Below are 17400 nucleotides of genomic sequence, written 5' to 3' on the forward strand. Positions count from 1 at the left end.
AATGCCACACGTTCCAGCTGTCACCCCAAGCCCCTAATTTTGCCCCTCTAGTTGACAAAGGGTGTGGGGCACAATCCTCAGCATATGGGCAATAGCAAAGCACATGCTTGGCATGTAGAAGGCCCAGGTTCTAGCCCTGGCATCTCCCAGCCCCCTGTTCCCCTCAAAGAGCTACAGTTTCCAGTGATTTAACAAACCCAGAGAACTCAGAGAGTTGTAATTCTGGGAGCGAAATAGGGGACCTCGACAACTCTCAGAATCCTTTAAAAACTGCAACTCCGAGGATCACCATCCTTAGCTCTTGATAAGCCTGTAGTCGTGACAAGAGCCAAAAAGTCTCAAGCTGCTCCAGGTAAGCCTCATCTTGCATGATGAAATCCCAAACGACCAAGATCCTTCAGTTTCTTTAAGTTACTTTGTTTCAGCTTCCTCCATTTCTGGCTGCTTGATTTGTATTTACAGTATAGCCAGACACAACATATTATGTACTCTGTGTGTGTAATTATACATGCATGACAAATGCCCTTTAGACACTTGTCATCTAGTGTCAGTTTTTCTATGCACAGTGAAAACCAGAAGCCTAGATCATCTGCTCCCATAGGTTCCAAAGCTTGTAAATCCTATTGGAAGCACTTGCTCTGCACAGGAAACACCAGCAGGAACCAAGGAACTGGGGACCTATTGTTCTTGAGATGCCATGACAGACAGTGCATTTCTCTCTGTCTCTGGGAACTACAAGGTGAACCCTAGAGTTTGCATCTCCTTTCCTGGGTGAGGGTCTGGACCAGCAGCTCCCTGTTCATCTGTTCAAACATCACTTGTTTTTTCACTTCAACTCGTAAGATCTGGACACCTAATAGATACATGGAATCAAATTTGCATAAAGGTCTTCAAGTGTGTTCTACCATTCAGCTTCAGTCTTGCAGCCCTCAGCCCAGTGGGGGACTTTCTGTAATAATGAATAAACCACGAGTTCCAGAGGAAATTGCATGGAAGCAACCTTGTGCCTGGGAGAGATACATATACAAGGGGATATTTGGGCAAATATTGCTTCTTGCACTACCAAACTCAACCCTTTGGGTTCTGAGCAGGCAGCAAAAAGCCAGAGATAAGTTTTCACCTATTTCAGTAAGAAAATTCCCACCCTTTTCCAGTGTAAGCTGAGCCCTGAAGGTCTACTCTAATATGGAAGTCTTGCAATACTTCTGGAAGGTGTTTAGTGCAGTTGTTCCCAAACCTTTTCCCCACAGACCACCTGAACATCGCTGAGGGTCTTGGCAGATTGTTTTAGCAAGTGGAATATGCTGCGCTAAATGCCATATGGGTTTTAATTGTATTTGTATTGCTTCCTTTATTTCTTATATATTGCATTTTATAAGAGAGATACAGGCAGCAATACAAATAAAAATCAATATGGATGTTTAATGCAATGCATATGCCATTTCTCTTCTTCAGCCACAAATCCAGACACTCCATGGGCCAACCTGAACGGAGCTTTTCCTTGTATGGGGATGGATGTGTTGGGGAAAGCTTTACTTGCTTAAAGTTTTGTCCTGATGGCTTCCTACTAAAAGTATAGGAGGGGGAGATGCATCATGGTAAGAAATGTAATCTAACAAAAAAAAATATTAATACGAAATCTTGGTTGCTTGAACATCCTTCAGTATCTCAAAAAGAGATCTAAATTTATGTATTGATAATCCATTTATTTAAATTAATGGGCAGTTGATTATTCAACCAAAAATCTCCATTTGTAAATTTTTAGCACCCTACTCCAGTAGAATGAACATAGATGAGGTTGAGCTTAGGGAGACTTTATAAAAAGTATAAATAAAATCCCACTGATCAAGCTGTCAGGTGGGGAAGAGCCCAATTCCTAGCCTCAATGGGCTGAGGTTTTCCTTTCTGCAAGTGTGCTGCAAGTGTCCAGCATTCTTTTCTCACAGTGGCCAACCAGATGCCTTTGGGAAGCCCACAAGTAGGACCTGTGTGCAACAGCACTCTCCCCGGCTGGCGTTCCACAGCCACCGCTATTCAGAACATCAATACCTCCACCACTGAAAGCGAAACAGACAAACATGTGGACACTTGACAAGTCCTGTCCTGTCCACAGCTAAGATCACAGAACTTGCTATCTGCAAGCCCCAAGTTAAATTTTCTCTTTGAAGTATCATTACTTCCTTTCCTGCCCCGCACCCCACTTAGAACACAGCTGGCTGTGGTTTATCCTTCTGGTTTCTCTCTTCAGGGTTCAGGTTGCTATCGGGGTTTAAATCTTCCCTGAAGCCTGTGCAGGACCTGAGACTTTGCAAGAGAAACACGTCACAAAGAACTTGAGCCTATTGCTGCAACCAGCCTCCCACAGTTCCCCACACCCAAAATCAAGGGACAAAATTGTTCAGGTACAAAAGTGACAGCCATTTTATTGAAGTAGCAGGTGGGCCCTAAAAGGATGGCAAGTAAAAGAACCGGAAACTGCAGTTGTTTGAGGGCAGGGGGAGTGTTCTTGGTTCTGATCTTTCAATATTTAAGTGAATACTACTCTGAACAGTAAAGCAGGCAGCACTGCCCCATCCAGAAGGTGATGACTTCAGATGCCAATTGCTGATGCAGGAATTCTGCAGCATCTCTGCAGCGGGAGTGATTGAAAGAGCAGTTATACCTGAGGCCAAAATTGTCCACCCCAAGTGGAGGCTACATGGAGAAAAGGCACAGCAGAAACAAGGACTTGTGAACAGCTGGAACTCCTGGGCTTAGAGAAGCCTTTGAGCAGATTTCTTGCAGTGCACAGTCTGCTAATTTCTGCGCTGTGCCTCCAATGAACCTCCTAAATCACTGGGACCATCCAGGGAAAAACAACTGGGTCCAAGATAGCTTCCCCTCCCTGCCAAGTTAAATTTTTACAATGCAACTGTCTAGAGTCAGAGCTATGGTGATATCCAGCCTTTACAAGCCCATTTCAACACAATACAGTACACATTTTCCTCCCTAAATTCTGGTTTGACTTTCTTAAAACAAAATTCCTGTCAAGTTACCCCTTGTGCTTCCTGCCCCTTTCCTTGCCCTCCCTTCCTTTGCCCCCTTGGCTTGAAGGCAAAAGGGTGAGGGTGATGAACATGCAGCATTCGATGGTGTTCTGTCCTGTCTCGTCCACCTCCTGGATTCATGCGGCTGAAATGAAGACAAAATATAAAAAAAGAGAAATGGTCCTTAAGAACTCAAAAGGAATACTTCTTTATGGCAGACAGAGAGGGGATAAGAAATCAAGGAGGGCGGAGGTTTGGGATATTTAACAAACTTGTGTATTGCCCTTCATAATATTTATCCCAGGGTAGCTTGCAATGCAAATTAAAACAAAAGAGCAATAAAGACGATGGTGGGTGGCGAACGGACTGGCAGTTGCAATGGAGCTAAATGGACTGGCCTGTCGTTGTTGGGAAGTTCTTGTTCTTAGGCTCTCTTAATAAAACCTCCATCCCCTACAGGAAAACTAGCTCTCCCTTCACTATTAGATTATAACGGCCTTCCTTTAGAAGGCCTCAAAGGATTCCCAGTGTACAGACCAAAGCTGCTTACGCTCAAGGGATTGTTCATAATCTTAAACTAACAAGGCACCATCAGTGTCTCAGAGACGGCAACAAAAGCAAGCCTCGGACCAGGTGATTTGCAAGCTTGATTCAGTTGCATCCGTCTCCAAGCAAAGCCATGCAATCTGTGCCCCCAGAAACCTAAGCAACTGAGTTCTCTGTTTGGATAAGAGATTAAGGCAAGAGCAGCCATAGGTTGGGCACAAATGGGAAAGGGCTGCAACCCCATGGGATGAATGGGTCTTTTTAAAACCACAAATTCTGTGAAATGGGCCTCCTCTTGGAAAGAGATTCTCTTTTTTATAAATCACCATTTTGAGAAGGTGTAATCATGTCCCATTCTTTTGAATCCCATGACAAAATATCATCAAACATCAGTTCTGAGAAAAACTTTACAAAAACAAAACAAAACATTTTGAGGGGTGAGAATGATATGCCTCCCCAGTGCCTTCAGATAATACAGTGAGACAGGCAATTTAGATTTCAGGACTGTTATCAGGCCATCAAACAGGCAAATATTTTCGACTAAACTACATAATTTCCATTGTGAATTTTCTTTTTTCAAAGCTGCAAAATGCCTCTCAATATACTCTGCAGTTCAATGGGTTAAAGTGTTCTTCTCACTGCTGCGTTTCTTGTGCAGCGAAATACTATTTCAGCCTATTTAATCAAAAGAGGAGCACAGGTCTTTCAGAAGAGTCATTTGGGAGCAAAAATGCATTTAAGAACAATGTAAGAACAATTAAAGGAAGGATAAAAAGAGAGAAGTGGAAAAAGACAAGGACACAGGTCAGTGGACAGGCACAATGACTTCCCTCCCCCCACACCCACCCGCCAAGGGCACTCTATACTTTACAGTCCCTGATCTATCAAGTCAGCTACACATACACAAGGACAAGAGAGCTGGAAGGTTGTGAGGCTAACTGGCAGAAATAAATGTGATCCCAGAGGTAGGCAGCAACATCCACGCATGCTAGAATTTGCACCTTTATTGAGTTGCAGCAAAACACAGGAAAAGACCCTGGCAGCCACAAGAGCCAGGTGAAGGCGAGCAATGTAGCTGTAAGCTGGCATGATGAGCCCCGCAGATGGAAGCACATTATGAAATCAGAGTTTCCTCCCCCACCCTCCGCACGCCAGCAACATTGCCACTCGTCTCAAGAAAACTCAAGTGCATCTCAAGGATATCACAAAGGCAGGTCAAGTTTGAATGAGAACAACAAGGCTGCTTCAAAGCAAGATTGCAAAGGGGAGAGCAGGGGCTCCATTTCCATATCACTTCACTGAAAGGCAAGAACAGGGTCATTCCCAGCCAGCCTTCCCCAGCCTGGTGCCCCCTGCCTCCGTGTTATTTTGGAGTACAACTCTCATCAGTGCCAGCCATGCTGAGAGTTGCAGTCCATACCATCTGGAGGGCACCAGGTTGAAAAAGGCTGCCTTGGCGGGATACAAAGTCAATTCTCATGAATAAATTAAGTGTGCCAGGAATACAGGGCAACAGCATCCAGGCTCTGCCAGACCATTGTTAAGTGGGTTTTCAGTTTCTTCACCACGAATACAATCTGGCCCACATTCTGGCGCCACCGCTAACCTGCCAGAGGAAGGTAAATGGGAGGGAGTGTTGATTGTCTTGCACCTTTGCCCCACGGTGGCACAATTCAGCACAAAGCCTAGGAACCCTCCGTCTGCATTCTCACCTTGTCAAACCAGTCCTCATTTTGCCATCTTATGCAAGTTATGGCTTGTACATTAATATACTAAGCCACAAGCACACACACAAAACTTATGAAGAAGTTATGCAGAGTAGATGCTTCCACATATGGGCTTCCTATTTCAGGCTTTCATCATGAAGTTGTAGAAGTATTGGATATGCACTGCACTTCCAGTGATGTGCTGGTTGTAGAGTTTCCACTTGGCCCATGGAAGAACAGGATGTGCCCGTGTCTCTTCACACAGGTGCACACATCTGTGTTGCTTTTGCACACCCCTTCTTTAAGCTGACATGGCATTTAATTTCCTGCAGTTTTAGAGCCAAGGACTTAGGACAAGGCCAGCCAGCAACTTTGCTTCCCGCCCACAGCTGCTAGTTTGTGACCTTCAGAACTCCTACAACATCGCACCAGGCCACCCGACATGTAGGTGGAACAGGAGAAGCGGCAGCAATTTTCCAGTTTAACCCTGTCGCCAAGATGAATAGCAGAGCGCTTTCACTTTTGACTGAACAGGCGCAGCAGCCTAGTTCCCAGGTTCCAGAAAGCGGAGCGTGAAGCCACTGCGCCCCCTGCAGGCCACCTGCACACAGCCCAGAAGCTCTTCAAAAAATATATGCATACAAATCGGAGAAAGCGCGGCATTTCCGTTTAATGGACAGTATATAAACAGCCTTCCTCCCTTGCAACTTGGCACCTCTCCTACAGAGCTTGCTCGTGCAGACCCCAGAAGACAGGAAAGGAGAAGGAAGCATCAGACAGGAGAGCCCTAAACAAACATAACCAGGTCTTTACATGTTGCTTTTGAGAAAGCTGCCAGGATGCTGGCAAAAACCACATCAGGGGACTGGGAAGCATCCACAGCCGTATGGATCCCACGCCTGCTATAGTAGTTAACCAGCGGCGACGTCTGGGTGTGGTAAGCCTGCAGACGAGTCTTCAAAGCTCCTTCGTTGTCATCTGACCGGCGTATCAAGGGCTCCCCAGTGACCTAACCAAGAGCAAGACATAAAAGCAGGGATAGCTAGTGATTTGGACAGCAACACCCGTGTCACCTCTGAACACTGACCATGCTCATCATAGCAGGCCAAAAGGACCAAAACTTCAGGATACTGCAAGACGCGAGAGCCTTAGCAAGCTTAAAACCTGATGCTACTAGCTTGATGACTCCCAGGAAATCTCAGGTGCTATTCCAGTTTTCATCAGAGCTGGCCCAAGATATCTGGTGTTCCAAGCACCTAAACTGTCCAGCTTAGGAGGTGCCCCCCATTATTCCTTGTACTGTTGCAGAGAATGCTGGGATGCAAACTCTGCCTAGGGCGCTTTGCATTAAAAGGGGGGCAGCAGAATTCTGTACTCTCATTTTGCAGAATTTGTTTTGAGGTATTTTGTTTAATTTATTTTGTTGCTGCTAACCATTGGAAGGGACCAGAAGCTATTCCACTCCCTCAACCAGTGGAAATATTATTTCAGTCTTCCCTTTGGATACTGAGGTGTTGCCTACACAGTTTCAAGCAGTCTTTCACAGCCAGGAATGCAGGAGTCAAATACGTGCCCCCACCGCTGCAAGACACTGGTCAGGCTCTGGTGAATGAAACAGTCCCACAGGTTCTGCTTTGGATAACCCCTCCCACTCAGCCCAACAATTCTGCAGAAGCTAGAGATATGTTCGGATCTGCACTTCTGATTCGATTAAACTGCAAAATTATCAGAGGATTCCAAGTCTAAATGCAATATCCACCATCAATTGGGAATTCAGTTTTGGTTCTGAATGAATGACCCAGTCAAGGCTGAAGCCATAGCAAGACCTTTTTTAAAAATTACAGTATTAAATTAAAATAAACTAAATAAGTCTTATCCAGCCTCCTGAAGGCATCACAGAGCAATCAAAGGCATATTGAATAGAGCCCCAAAAGGGAAAATCAAAATGGGAAGGTTACATACATCATCCTTCATGTGGACCTTAGGAGGATTGAATTCCTCATGGTATGAGCGGCCACTTGCTGGGTGGATGAGCCTGAAAGAGACCACACAAGTCAGTCAAGTGCATTTCAGAGCAGGTCAAGGGGAGGAGTTATGGAGGAGCATTTTCTTCAGAACTAGGACTACAAGCATTTGGATCAGGCATTAGAGCTGATGCTGCAGCATCAGTGAATCTAAACAGGTGGTCAGTCCTTGGATGGAGACCACTGGTTTTTTTAAATTAAAAAACACCTGTATTTATATCCCACCTTTCTACCATCAGAGACACAAGATGACAACACAGGATTCCTCCATCCAGACTAACCATATTTAAAACCCTCTTAGGTTCAATGTATAGCTATGAAATAAGTTTTAAATGGGGTGGGGAGGGGAGACACCATAACAGAGGTAGGGAACCTGTGGCACTCCAGGTGTTGGTGGGAATCCTGCTCTCATCAGCTTCAGAAAACAACATTGCAGAATGCATCATGTGCCCTCAGACAGTGCCCTGGGACCTGTTCTCCAGAACAGGAGTTGCCAGTGCGGTGCCCATGGGTGCAAAGGTGTCACTGCCTCTTCCGTTATGAGATGGAAAGCAGGGCTAGTGGGGGTTGTACATGGAGCGGAAGGAGGAAGCTGGAGGATCGACACTCTCTCCAACTTCCTCCTTCAGCTTTATGTGTTTTTCAACGCTCAGGTTAATTCTGCTGGATCCAACTTTTAACCAGCTCCCTTGGAAAAGCACACTTTCTCTCTTTCTGTCTCTTGTGGTGTGTGTGTGTGTGTGTGTGTGTGTGTGTGTGTGTGTTAGATTTGCAGGAGGGGAGAGATAATTGCCCAGAAGAGATTGTACCCATGGCACTCACTCAAAAACACCAATGTTCCCACAGGCTTAAAAAGGTAGGTGACCCCTGCTGTAGAATATACAGAGCAAAAACATAAACTTTAATGGGGGGAGTGAACAGAACACATGTACTTTTTCAACAAAGGGTTTCCTTGTAATTCTCATTAGCACTGCAAGCAAGAGCTATCTGCTCCCCACACATTGCACAACACTGCACTCCTAGTTTTTTTATAAAGGTTGTAACATGCAGCACCTAGCTTTTCTGAGTGGCTCAGCATATGGAAACTCCCTCCCCCCCAGCCCCAGTTTCCCCCAAAGGAAGTGACAGTTACCGTCCAGTGATTCTCCGGATGAGTAAGGAGTCAGCAACACTGAATTCAATGACAGAATCTAGTTTCTCTTTTCTCTTTTCCATGAGCTCATCCAGCTGCAGCATTTTAAGAGAATGGAAAGAAGAACTACTTTTAAATGCACAGAATGTGTGGATTCAGGCCTTAAAAAATCTCCTCTGAAACAATAAAAAATGAAGGCAGCTGGACCCTCAGCAGGCCTGGAGCTCAGCAATGGAGCCCAAACTGAGCCATTCCAAGATAATAATCTCCATCTACACGCCCACCTCCTTCCACTTTACTGTGGGGCGTTACAAAATAGCTCCCTTCTGTAGTTTGCAATCCACTTCATCAGATGCAGAAGCACTGGCCTTAGTTGTAACTCATGGCTGCTGGGGAAGGGAGTGTGGTCTTTGCCAGTTGTGAGGTCAAAATGAAGTGAAAGGGATAAGTATGTCATTAACAATGACCATTCAGAAAATTAAGTTGTTGCTGATAACACAGACATCCAAGGCATTGACAAGCCAATTAACACATACACTGTGATAAATATTATTTGTACAATAGTGTTGCAAACTATTGGTGGTGGCAAACCCAGATGCAAACTATTGGTGGTGGCAAACCCAGATGCCAGCTCTGTCCTTGTTTCTACTCTAGCAACACAGTCACAGTAACTTCCAATGTCAAAGGTTCATTCACTTGTTCATCTTCCAGTTTGCTACATGTCGTCCTCTGGCAGCAATGCTCTTCTGCATTCTACACAGCCTAGCTCAACAGAAAAGAAGAAACGGTTGCAAACCTGACATCAAGAAATGGAAATATACAAAAACCAGCAAGGGAACATTTCAACTTCCCAGTACACTCTGTGTTCCATCTAATATTTGTCCTACTCAGGCTAGGCCCATTGAAATTAATTGACATGACCAGCTTAAGTAAGTTCTATGAGTAGAAATTACTTAGCTACCATCTAATATAACTGACCTTAAGGCAGCTATGGAGGAGCAAAGAAATTTCAAAAGGGGACTGCACTGTGAAACAATTCATCAAGAGGTTTGATGCCATTGGTCACGGGCTACACCAGGACAAAGGATTTTAAAATCACACTACATGTGTTAACCAAGAGCAGGATGTCTGCAGCATCAGCAAGTGTTTTGTTTTGTTTTGTTGGTTGGTTAATGGCCAATATTAATAACATATGTACTTTTCTGCTTTTCGTTTCATTTTATCCTCAAGTGTTTACAGTTACGCACACACACACCTGAACTCTGGATAACACTTCATCTGATGAAGTGGGCTGTAGCCCATGCAACCTTCTGCCACGATAAATCTTTAAAGTGCCACAATGCTCTTGGTTGGTTCTGCTGCCACAGACTAATGAAATGGAACTGCTGGAAACTCTTATCCCCAATCTTAGAAGATCCAAGGTATCAGGAATCACGTACCATCTCTGCTTGTCGCACTGTGCGAGGAAACCCATCCAAAAGGAAACCATTCTTGCAGGAGGGCGTCTCCAGATTTTTGTCAATCAGCTCCACCACCATTTCATCACTCACCTTACAATTTGGAGTGGGATGGGGGGTTGTGGAGGGGGAGAGAAAGAGAGAGAGAGGGAGGGAGACGAAAATGAAGTCTTGCTACAGTGTCACCAGGATGTCAAACATGCTTGCCCTACACACAATATTTTTTTCTTCCAAGATGTGCTTGCGGCTATAAAGTAAGTTTGAAACTAGAAGTCCAAACACACTAAAGGATCAGAAAACAAGAAGGCAGAAAGGATAGCTTTAAGACCTTGTGTTGCACTCAGGATATTGCAGTTTATGCAACGGCTAGTGCAATATTGCACCTTTGATTTCAAAAGAGGAGCCACAGAACAAAAGCAACATCCCCACAATTGCAAGCCCTCTCTATTCAAAGTGCACCACAGCACAGAAATTGTGCAGCCTGAATGTGGCTGGGGGTGGAATAGGACTGTCAGTGTCAAGGGTCAGTGCTCTGGTGTTCCTACTTCCAGCTAAAGATTGAGCTAAGTGATCTTACGATCCCTCCCACCTATAACTTTCATGAAAACTTCAGATTTTAAATTTCAGTTTATTCCTATGCACCAGAAATACATTTATAAGTTTCTGATGTAGTTCTCAGTACTAAAAAAGCTACTGTTATCTCCCATCTCAAGACCTGGGTGTGGTATGCAGTCAACGCAGCTTACTGGCTCCAGGTAAAAAAACACATTATCTAGAATATCCAGCCATGCCCACAGTGCTCTTGGATGTCTTAGGCCAGTGATAATCACAGTGGTGGCCTGAACGGAACAGATAAGCATTATCCATCACAGTCATGCTCTAAAACTGTAACTATGAACAAAGTCTTGTTTGGAAGGCCACCAGCTATGACACAACAAAATGCAGGCAAACAGAAGAAGCCATCCACATGCAACCCTAACCATGTCAACAAAGAAGTAAATCCTATTCGATTCAATAGGGCTCACAGTCCTAAGTAAGGTTAGGACTGTGGTTCTAGACACCAAGTCTTGGTCTAAAGATGTCTACAAAGCAAACAGAGAGGGCAAAAAGGCATCTTTTATCAGTTCAGCTGCTGACATAAAACTGGAATATGTACACTTTGATCCAAAGTATTATTTGTAAAAGGTCAAACAGCAGATAAATGAGCTAAATGAAATTTACAGAGGTGCATTTGCCAACCTGGAACCCTTCTGATGTTTCGACTCGGGCTGACAGGTGTAGAGGTCCAAAACATCTGGAGGGCACCAGCCTAGCAAAGGCTAGACTAGACTATTGCTAGTTCAAATATTTTTTGTTGCTTCAAATAATGTCATTTCATTAAGGTTTTAGACATGAAACATTTCACACATTGACCAGGAAAGGATGGAGATGGATGGAAAGGAAGACAGAAAACATTTGTTTCCCACCAATTCTTCCTAGTTTGTAAGCTAGACTGCTTTTATCACAGCAATCAGGAAATCTAAACTGTACGATGAAAAATTTAGAGGGTAGAGAGGCACTCAAATTTATTTAGCCAGGAATGCCAGGAAAACTACTTGAACAAAAAAGAAAAGAAGGCAATGCAATTGCCTCACTTCCTGCAACCAGTTCATAAATAAAAATCCATGCCCAGGGCGATGTGTGACACGACTCCACAGGGCGGTGTGCTGAACGTGTCCACAGAGGTTCTGTGCTCAACTCCAAAACTCCGTGGACACGTTCAGCACACCACCGTTTCCAAATCGTTTCCAATTCTCCGTCACATAAATCAGAGGCCAAAGAACATCATTACAGCATCAGCTGGTGCCAATACTCAATTTACAGAACAGTTTCCAAAACCACAGAAGCTATTTAAAGGATATGGCCAAAGGGAATGGCTCAGTGGCAACGACCCCTCTGTACCTACCAGCTTTCCAGCATCCATCGTCTGCTTCAGCTTTTTGCCCAGCGGCGAGCCAGAAGCCACCATAGCTCTCAACATGTCGCCTGTCGCCAAGTGACACACACAATAGGCCTCAGCTAGCCGAGGGGCCTGCACGGGAAAGAACAAAGGAAACTTTAGGGGGAAGTTCACAGAGCAGCAACTGTAGGAAATAATTTTGGTGCATATAATTGAATTACATAGAAAATATGTTCACATGACCACTGCAATATGGTAGAAGCTTTACTGTGCCAGGTGTATGAATGTACTTTTTGCACTAAAGCCTGCAGCGAAAGTTGGACCACTGAGTCCATCTAGCTTCGTTCTCTCCCAGCCCTACATGGAGACGCTGGAGAATGAACCTGGGACCTCCTGCATGCACAGATGCTCTACTATGGCCCTTCCCCTATTGGAAGAAGGAAGCCTGGATTATAAGAATTGCTTTGGGGAATAAACTGAATGACTCAGTGGTGTCAGAGATTGCTAGTGAGAAAGGGATGCAGGATGAGTGTGTGAGGGAAGAAAGGGAAACTCCAGTAAGAGCCAAGAAGCAAGTAAGGGAAGGCAAAGATGGCCCTAGAACAGCTCTGGATAATTTATACTGGATTTTAGGATTAATTGACGCATAGAAGCAGTAGAGACCTAGGAGGTCACCTAGTCCAATGCTTTTCAGCTGTCTCCGTATGTTGCTGGACTACAAACTCCCACCACCTCTGACCACCGACTACTAAACTATCTGGAGATGATGGGAGCTGTGGTCCAACAACCTCTGAAGGTCAATCTAGTCCAACCGCTTTTCAATGCAGGATGCAACTACTTCATTTGTGACTGGCAGATGTACAGTACCTGCTTACATACCTCCAATCAAGGAGAGACTGCCGCCTCCCAAAGCATTCCTCTTAGGAAGTCTCTCCAAAAGTGTAGTTAAAATCTTTCCCCCTGAAATTTCCACCCCTTGGTTTTAGTCCTGCCCTCTGGAATAATGGAGAACAAGTTTGCTCCTCCAAACTTTGAACTTCCATCCCCTCAAATGCATCAGAGTGAAAGTCCTTCTCCTGCTCTGATCAGATATACTAACATGTTTCCTAAATTGTTGATAACTGAAGCACACTCCCTCCTGTATTAAAACTGGGAAGCCCACTTCACTCATACAGGGAAGGAGGCAAGTCCAGACCACTGACTCATGCAGAGACACAAGGATCAGTCGACTGACAGCAAAGAATTCTGCTATCAGGTGCAATCAAGTGGCATCCAATGCAGATATGAGGGAGCCTGACAGGGAGGAAGCAAAGTCAAAGCAGTGAGTGCATACACAGACACTGAGGACAACCTCCTCCGATGAGCACTCTAGCCTCATAAGAGGCTTTAGTAATTTGTTCACTTCTTGCAGCAGGGCAGCCGTTCCTTCAGGGCATGCTACTTTGCCCAGGCCCACAATTTTTATACACTAAAGAATGCTGATGGTTTTTAGACAGGCAAGCAGCTGAAAGCCAGTTTTGCAAGAAATTATTTCAGACATGTGATAGTGCCCCACCCAGCACTGTACAAAGGGCAAGCTGCTTGCCTTGCAACAGAGCAGAACGTAGATTAGTTGGGGCAAAGGAGAGAGATGGTTTATTCACACAGCAAATAAAGTCCTACTCCAAACAACTTTCTGTTTTTGACACCCCAGCTTTAAATGCAGCGGCTTACATATGCTGCAACATCTGAAGCTGCACATCTTCCACAGGAAGTAAACCTCCCTCCACAACATGGGATAGAAAAAAGTCCCCACAGCTTCACACACACTTTTCTTTCAGAGTATGGGCATGTGTTGTGTAGTGGTTAGTTTCAGACTAGGCCTTGGGAGCCAGGCTTCAAATCCCTGCTCAGCCATGAAGCTCACTGGATGACCTTGAGCCGGCCATTGCCTCGCAGTCTAGCCTACCCACCTCATAGGGTTGTTGTGGGGATTTAATGAGGAGAGGGAGAAGCACTAAATAAATAAATCTCACCCTACGCAACAGCTACTCCTGGCTATGGCAGTTTTACTCAAAACTAAACAAAAAACTCGGCAGTTACGTTTAAAGTAGTACTAAAGCCCTACAAAGCAGGAACTTGCGGCAAAGTCCTATTCATTCGGGGGCGGGGGACTTGCTGGAATAAAAATGTTTCCGTGAAACGTCCTGCTCTGGAAAGGGGGTCCCTGCACAGCCTGGGAATCCCGGACTCCTGGGTTCCTTAGAGGAAGCGAGGAAGGGGCAAAGAGGGTCGACTGGGGACCACGCAGCGCGGCTGCTGGACCCTCCACAGCCAAACGGGAGAAAGAAAAGGCAGGAGCGGGGGAACTGGGGAAGTTCCCTCGGGGAGGGGCTGGGAATCCCGGACGCCTGGGTCCCCTCACCTGGGTCCCCTTCCCCGCCCCAGGCGGCCCGAGCAGCACAGCCCGGATGCCTTTGCGGACCCCGCGGCCGAGGGTTCCTTCCGTCCCGCATTCCTTGCTCGGAGCCATCGCCGCGATCCTCCTTTGCCGCCTGACCCCGGAGAAGGCGTGCAGAGAGGGCCCGCCCCCTGCCGGGCCTCCCATTGGCCCGCGCTCCCGGTCCCGTCCCTGCATGGCGTCCCTGTGGCCCAATAGACTCGGAACAGCGACGGGAGTACTTGCTGCTGATTGGGGGATTCGAGGGTTGAAAGGGGAACGCGAAGCGGCTTAGCTGCGCTTGCGCGCTCTCAGCTGAGCGGCCACGTGTGAGGCTGCCTTTGGAAGGGCGGTTTGGGCAGAGATAGTCATTCGACCGAGCCTCCTCCTCTTCCCTGCAAATCTCAAGAATTAGCTCTTGGAATCATAGAATTGTAAAGATGGAAGGGATCCCAAGGGTCATTTAGTCCAACCCCCTGCAAGGCAGGAACCTCAGCTAAAAAGCGTCCATGACAGATGGGCATCTTGTGGCTGACGCGGGTGGCACTGTGGTCTAACCACTGAGCCTCGGGCTTGCCGATCAGAAGGTCGGCAATTCAAATCCGCGTGCGACAGGGTGAGCGTGTTGCTTTGTTTTAGCTTCTGCCAACCTAGCAGTTCCAAAGCATGCCAGTGCAATAGATAAATAGGTACTTCTGCGGAGGGAAGGTAGACAACGTTTCTGTGTGCTATGGTTTCCATCACTGTGTGATGGAAGCAGTTTAGTCATGCCCCGGAAAGCTGTCTGGACAAATGCTGACTCCTGGCTCCTTCGCCGCATCCCATAGAGTCTCCTTTAACTGGACTTTAATCATCCAGGGGTCCTTTACCTTTTATCTTTACCTTATTGCTATTATTACTATTATCACTAGCACTGCTTTCACTGATGTTTTCTAATATGCAAGTAGGTTTGTGGGGGTTTTTTAAGTATATGAAAGCTTGTTAGCTAAATAAACAATGCCACTATATAAATGCTACTATAGCACCATCAAACTGCATGGAGCTTTAGATAAGGGGTGGATAGACTGGGATCTACTAGATGGTCAATTTGTAGTAGATTGGTAAGAGAGGGTGTTTCTCATATTTATTTATTTTTGCATAACATGCACAATATGTATGTAAAGGGCACCAGAACAAATATACACCTTGTTGAAAAAGGAGGAACATAAAATTATCAAAAAGCAAAACTATTATAAGGCTACCAACAACTAATACTGAAGAAAAGGGTAAAAGGACATAGGGCCAAATAAAGTCAATATTGTTGGAATCTGTCTGTCTCGGAAGACAATGGAGATGTGCGCCTTTGGAGGGAACTCAGACTGCTGGAAGCCAAACTTGGCAAGAATGAGGTGATGGATAGCCTCAATGGGAAAGAGTTTTAACAAAAATATTTAAATATTTATTCCACCTATATATAAGGCTGCTGAAATGAAGAAACCTGTGCAGCACTGGAGTTCTGTGTGAAACTGTGGTGAGGTCAGTTCAGTTCTGGTAGTGAAACCAAATTTATTGGCTTAGAATATGCTCAGAAGCACCCTGCCCTTTAATTCTAACTGCATGTCTTTTGCATCTGGCTCTGGTTGGTAGATCTTGGGATTCTAGTGGGGAAAAGCAGATTCTGTAAGCCTGAAATCTGCTCACCCACTTAAGTTGCATAATGTAAGAAGTCAGGTCTCTGTGTGAGATGTTTACAATCTAATAATTTGTGGGCTTGATATGGAGAGGGGAGGAGAATCAGAACATAGTTTCTTATGCAAAAGGACCCAGGTTCAACACCTGGCATTTCTAGGTAGGACTAAGAAAGACTCCTTCCTAAAACCCTGTAGAGCCATCGTCAGCTGTTCTGGCCCTCTAGCTGTTTTGGGACTACAATTCCCATCATCCCTGATCACTGCTCCTGTTAGCTAGGGATGGTGGGAGTTGTAGTCCAAAAACAGCTGGAGGACCAAGTTTGGCCATGCCTGGTGTAGACCAAATTTCCATTGGCTCCAGCTGGATGTGCCTGATGGGAGAGGTAGTTCCTGGCAGAGGATCTCTGCCGCCAGCACTCCAACCTTGGTGACCTTTGTGCCTTGAAGAAGATGCAGTTAGCAACCAAGTGAGCATGGAGTCCATAGGTCTCCTCTTGTCCCATTTGTATTAGAATAAAAGTTTAAACCAGCCTACCCCTACTTTTATCAGCCTTACCTGAGCTGCCTATGCATTTGTAGAAGCTTTGATGAATGCTTATAAATCAGGGATGCTCCCCGGGATAAGCATGGCAGGAGGGTCAAGCACCCCTTTTGGATCTGTTTGGTTTTTGCCTTTGTTCATCTGAATGCAACCTTTCTTCAGTGGTATGTGGAGCCTTTATAAGAAGTCACTGTGTGGTAAGCTCACCCTCTAATCCAGCCCTTAAGAGATTCAAACACTTGCCAATCAATTCTTCAAAAATATGACTATTTGAACTATTTTCCATTCGAAATGTGCAGACAAATTAGAGAGCATGGCATGTATAAAAACAAATTCAGGAACCTCCAGAACCACTGAGTCAAGGCTAGGATGGCTGCATTGTTGGTTATTTTTGCTTGTTTCTCCAGCTGTATCTTAAGGTCAAGAACTTGCCTTGAGATGAAAAGCAGAATAACCCTGTTATTGCTGGGGGAGAGATTCATTTCTCCTTTCTGGCAAAAATTCAAGGATGCTTTGTTAGTGCTGACAGTGGAATAGATAAACCCCTCAAAAGACATGGCTCAAAAATTAATACAAAAGTTAAGCATTGAAGACCACATCAGTTCTGACAGGCATAAACTGTAAATGGTTAGCGTGTTTGGCTATGACCTGGGAGACTAGAGTTCAAATCCCCACTTAGTCATGAAGTTGACCTTGGACCAGTGACCATCTCTTAGCCTAACCAACCTGTTGTGAGGATGAAATGGGGAGGAGGAGAACCACCCTAAGCTCCTTGGAAGATAGAAGTGGCATATAAATGTAATAAATAAATATTGTTTGTACACTTCATTGGGCTGTCACCAGTCTTTAAAATGTCTTAGAATTATAGAGTTGGAATGCATCCCTAGGGTCATTCTGGCAATGCAGAAATCCTGCCCACAACTATCCCTGGGGGGACTTG

The 17400-nt window shown here is 45.3% G+C and overlaps 1 protein-coding gene and 1 long non-coding RNA gene across 4 annotated transcripts; one reads left to right on the top strand and one right to left on the bottom strand.

The window, feature by feature from the left end:
- The first annotated feature begins 231 nt into the window (after positions 1-231).
- LOC310711076 lies at positions 232-9867 on the top strand. Of its 2 annotated transcripts, none has more exons than XR_014528365.1 (3): positions 232-352; positions 2249-2402; positions 9146-9867. It is a non-coding gene; the product is annotated as an uncharacterized lncRNA (long non-coding RNA). The 2 variants fall into 2 exon arrangements; XR_014528366.1 differs by lacking the exon at positions 9146-9867 and adding an exon at positions 4590-4722.
- Positions 2395-14413, bottom strand: AK2 (adenylate kinase 2). Of its 2 annotated transcripts, XM_083512537.1 has the most exons (7): positions 14235-14413; positions 11837-11962; positions 9874-9984; positions 8435-8529; positions 7241-7313; positions 6092-6287; positions 2395-3171 (listed from the first exon to the last, which is right to left on the bottom strand). In XM_083512537.1, the coding sequence occupies exons 1-7, from the start codon at positions 14340-14342 to the stop codon at positions 3164-3166; spliced, it is 717 nt and encodes a 238-aa protein (XP_083368663.1). In that variant the 5' UTR covers positions 14343-14413; the 3' UTR covers positions 2395-3163. The 2 variants fall into 2 exon arrangements, with proteins under 2 accessions (XP_083368663.1, XP_083368662.1); XM_083512536.1 differs by lacking the exon at positions 2395-3171 and having other exon boundaries at positions 4559-6287.
- Between the last annotated feature and the right edge of the window lie 2987 nt (positions 14414-17400).

This window comes from Podarcis liolepis (genome assembly GCF_965112155.1).
Source record: "Podarcis liolepis genome assembly, chromosome: 7".
NCBI classification, from domain to species: domain Eukaryota; kingdom Metazoa; phylum Chordata; class Lepidosauria; order Squamata; family Lacertidae; genus Podarcis; species Podarcis liolepis.

Excerpts from the sequence above, each read along its gene's own strand:
- AK2 (XM_083512536.1), bottom strand. The coding sequence starts at position 14,342 with ATGGCTCCGAGCAAGGAATGCGGGACGGAAGGAACCCTCGGCCGCGGG. Across the intron at positions 11,963-14,234 it reads GGGCGGGGAAGGGGACCCAG|GCCCCTCGGCTAGCTGAGGC; the intron begins GTGAGGGGACCC and ends TTTCCCGTGCAG. Across the intron at positions 6,288-7,240 it reads AGGTCCACATGAAGGATGAT|GTCACTGGGGAGCCCTTGAT; the intron begins GTATGTAACCTT and ends GCTCTTGGTTAG.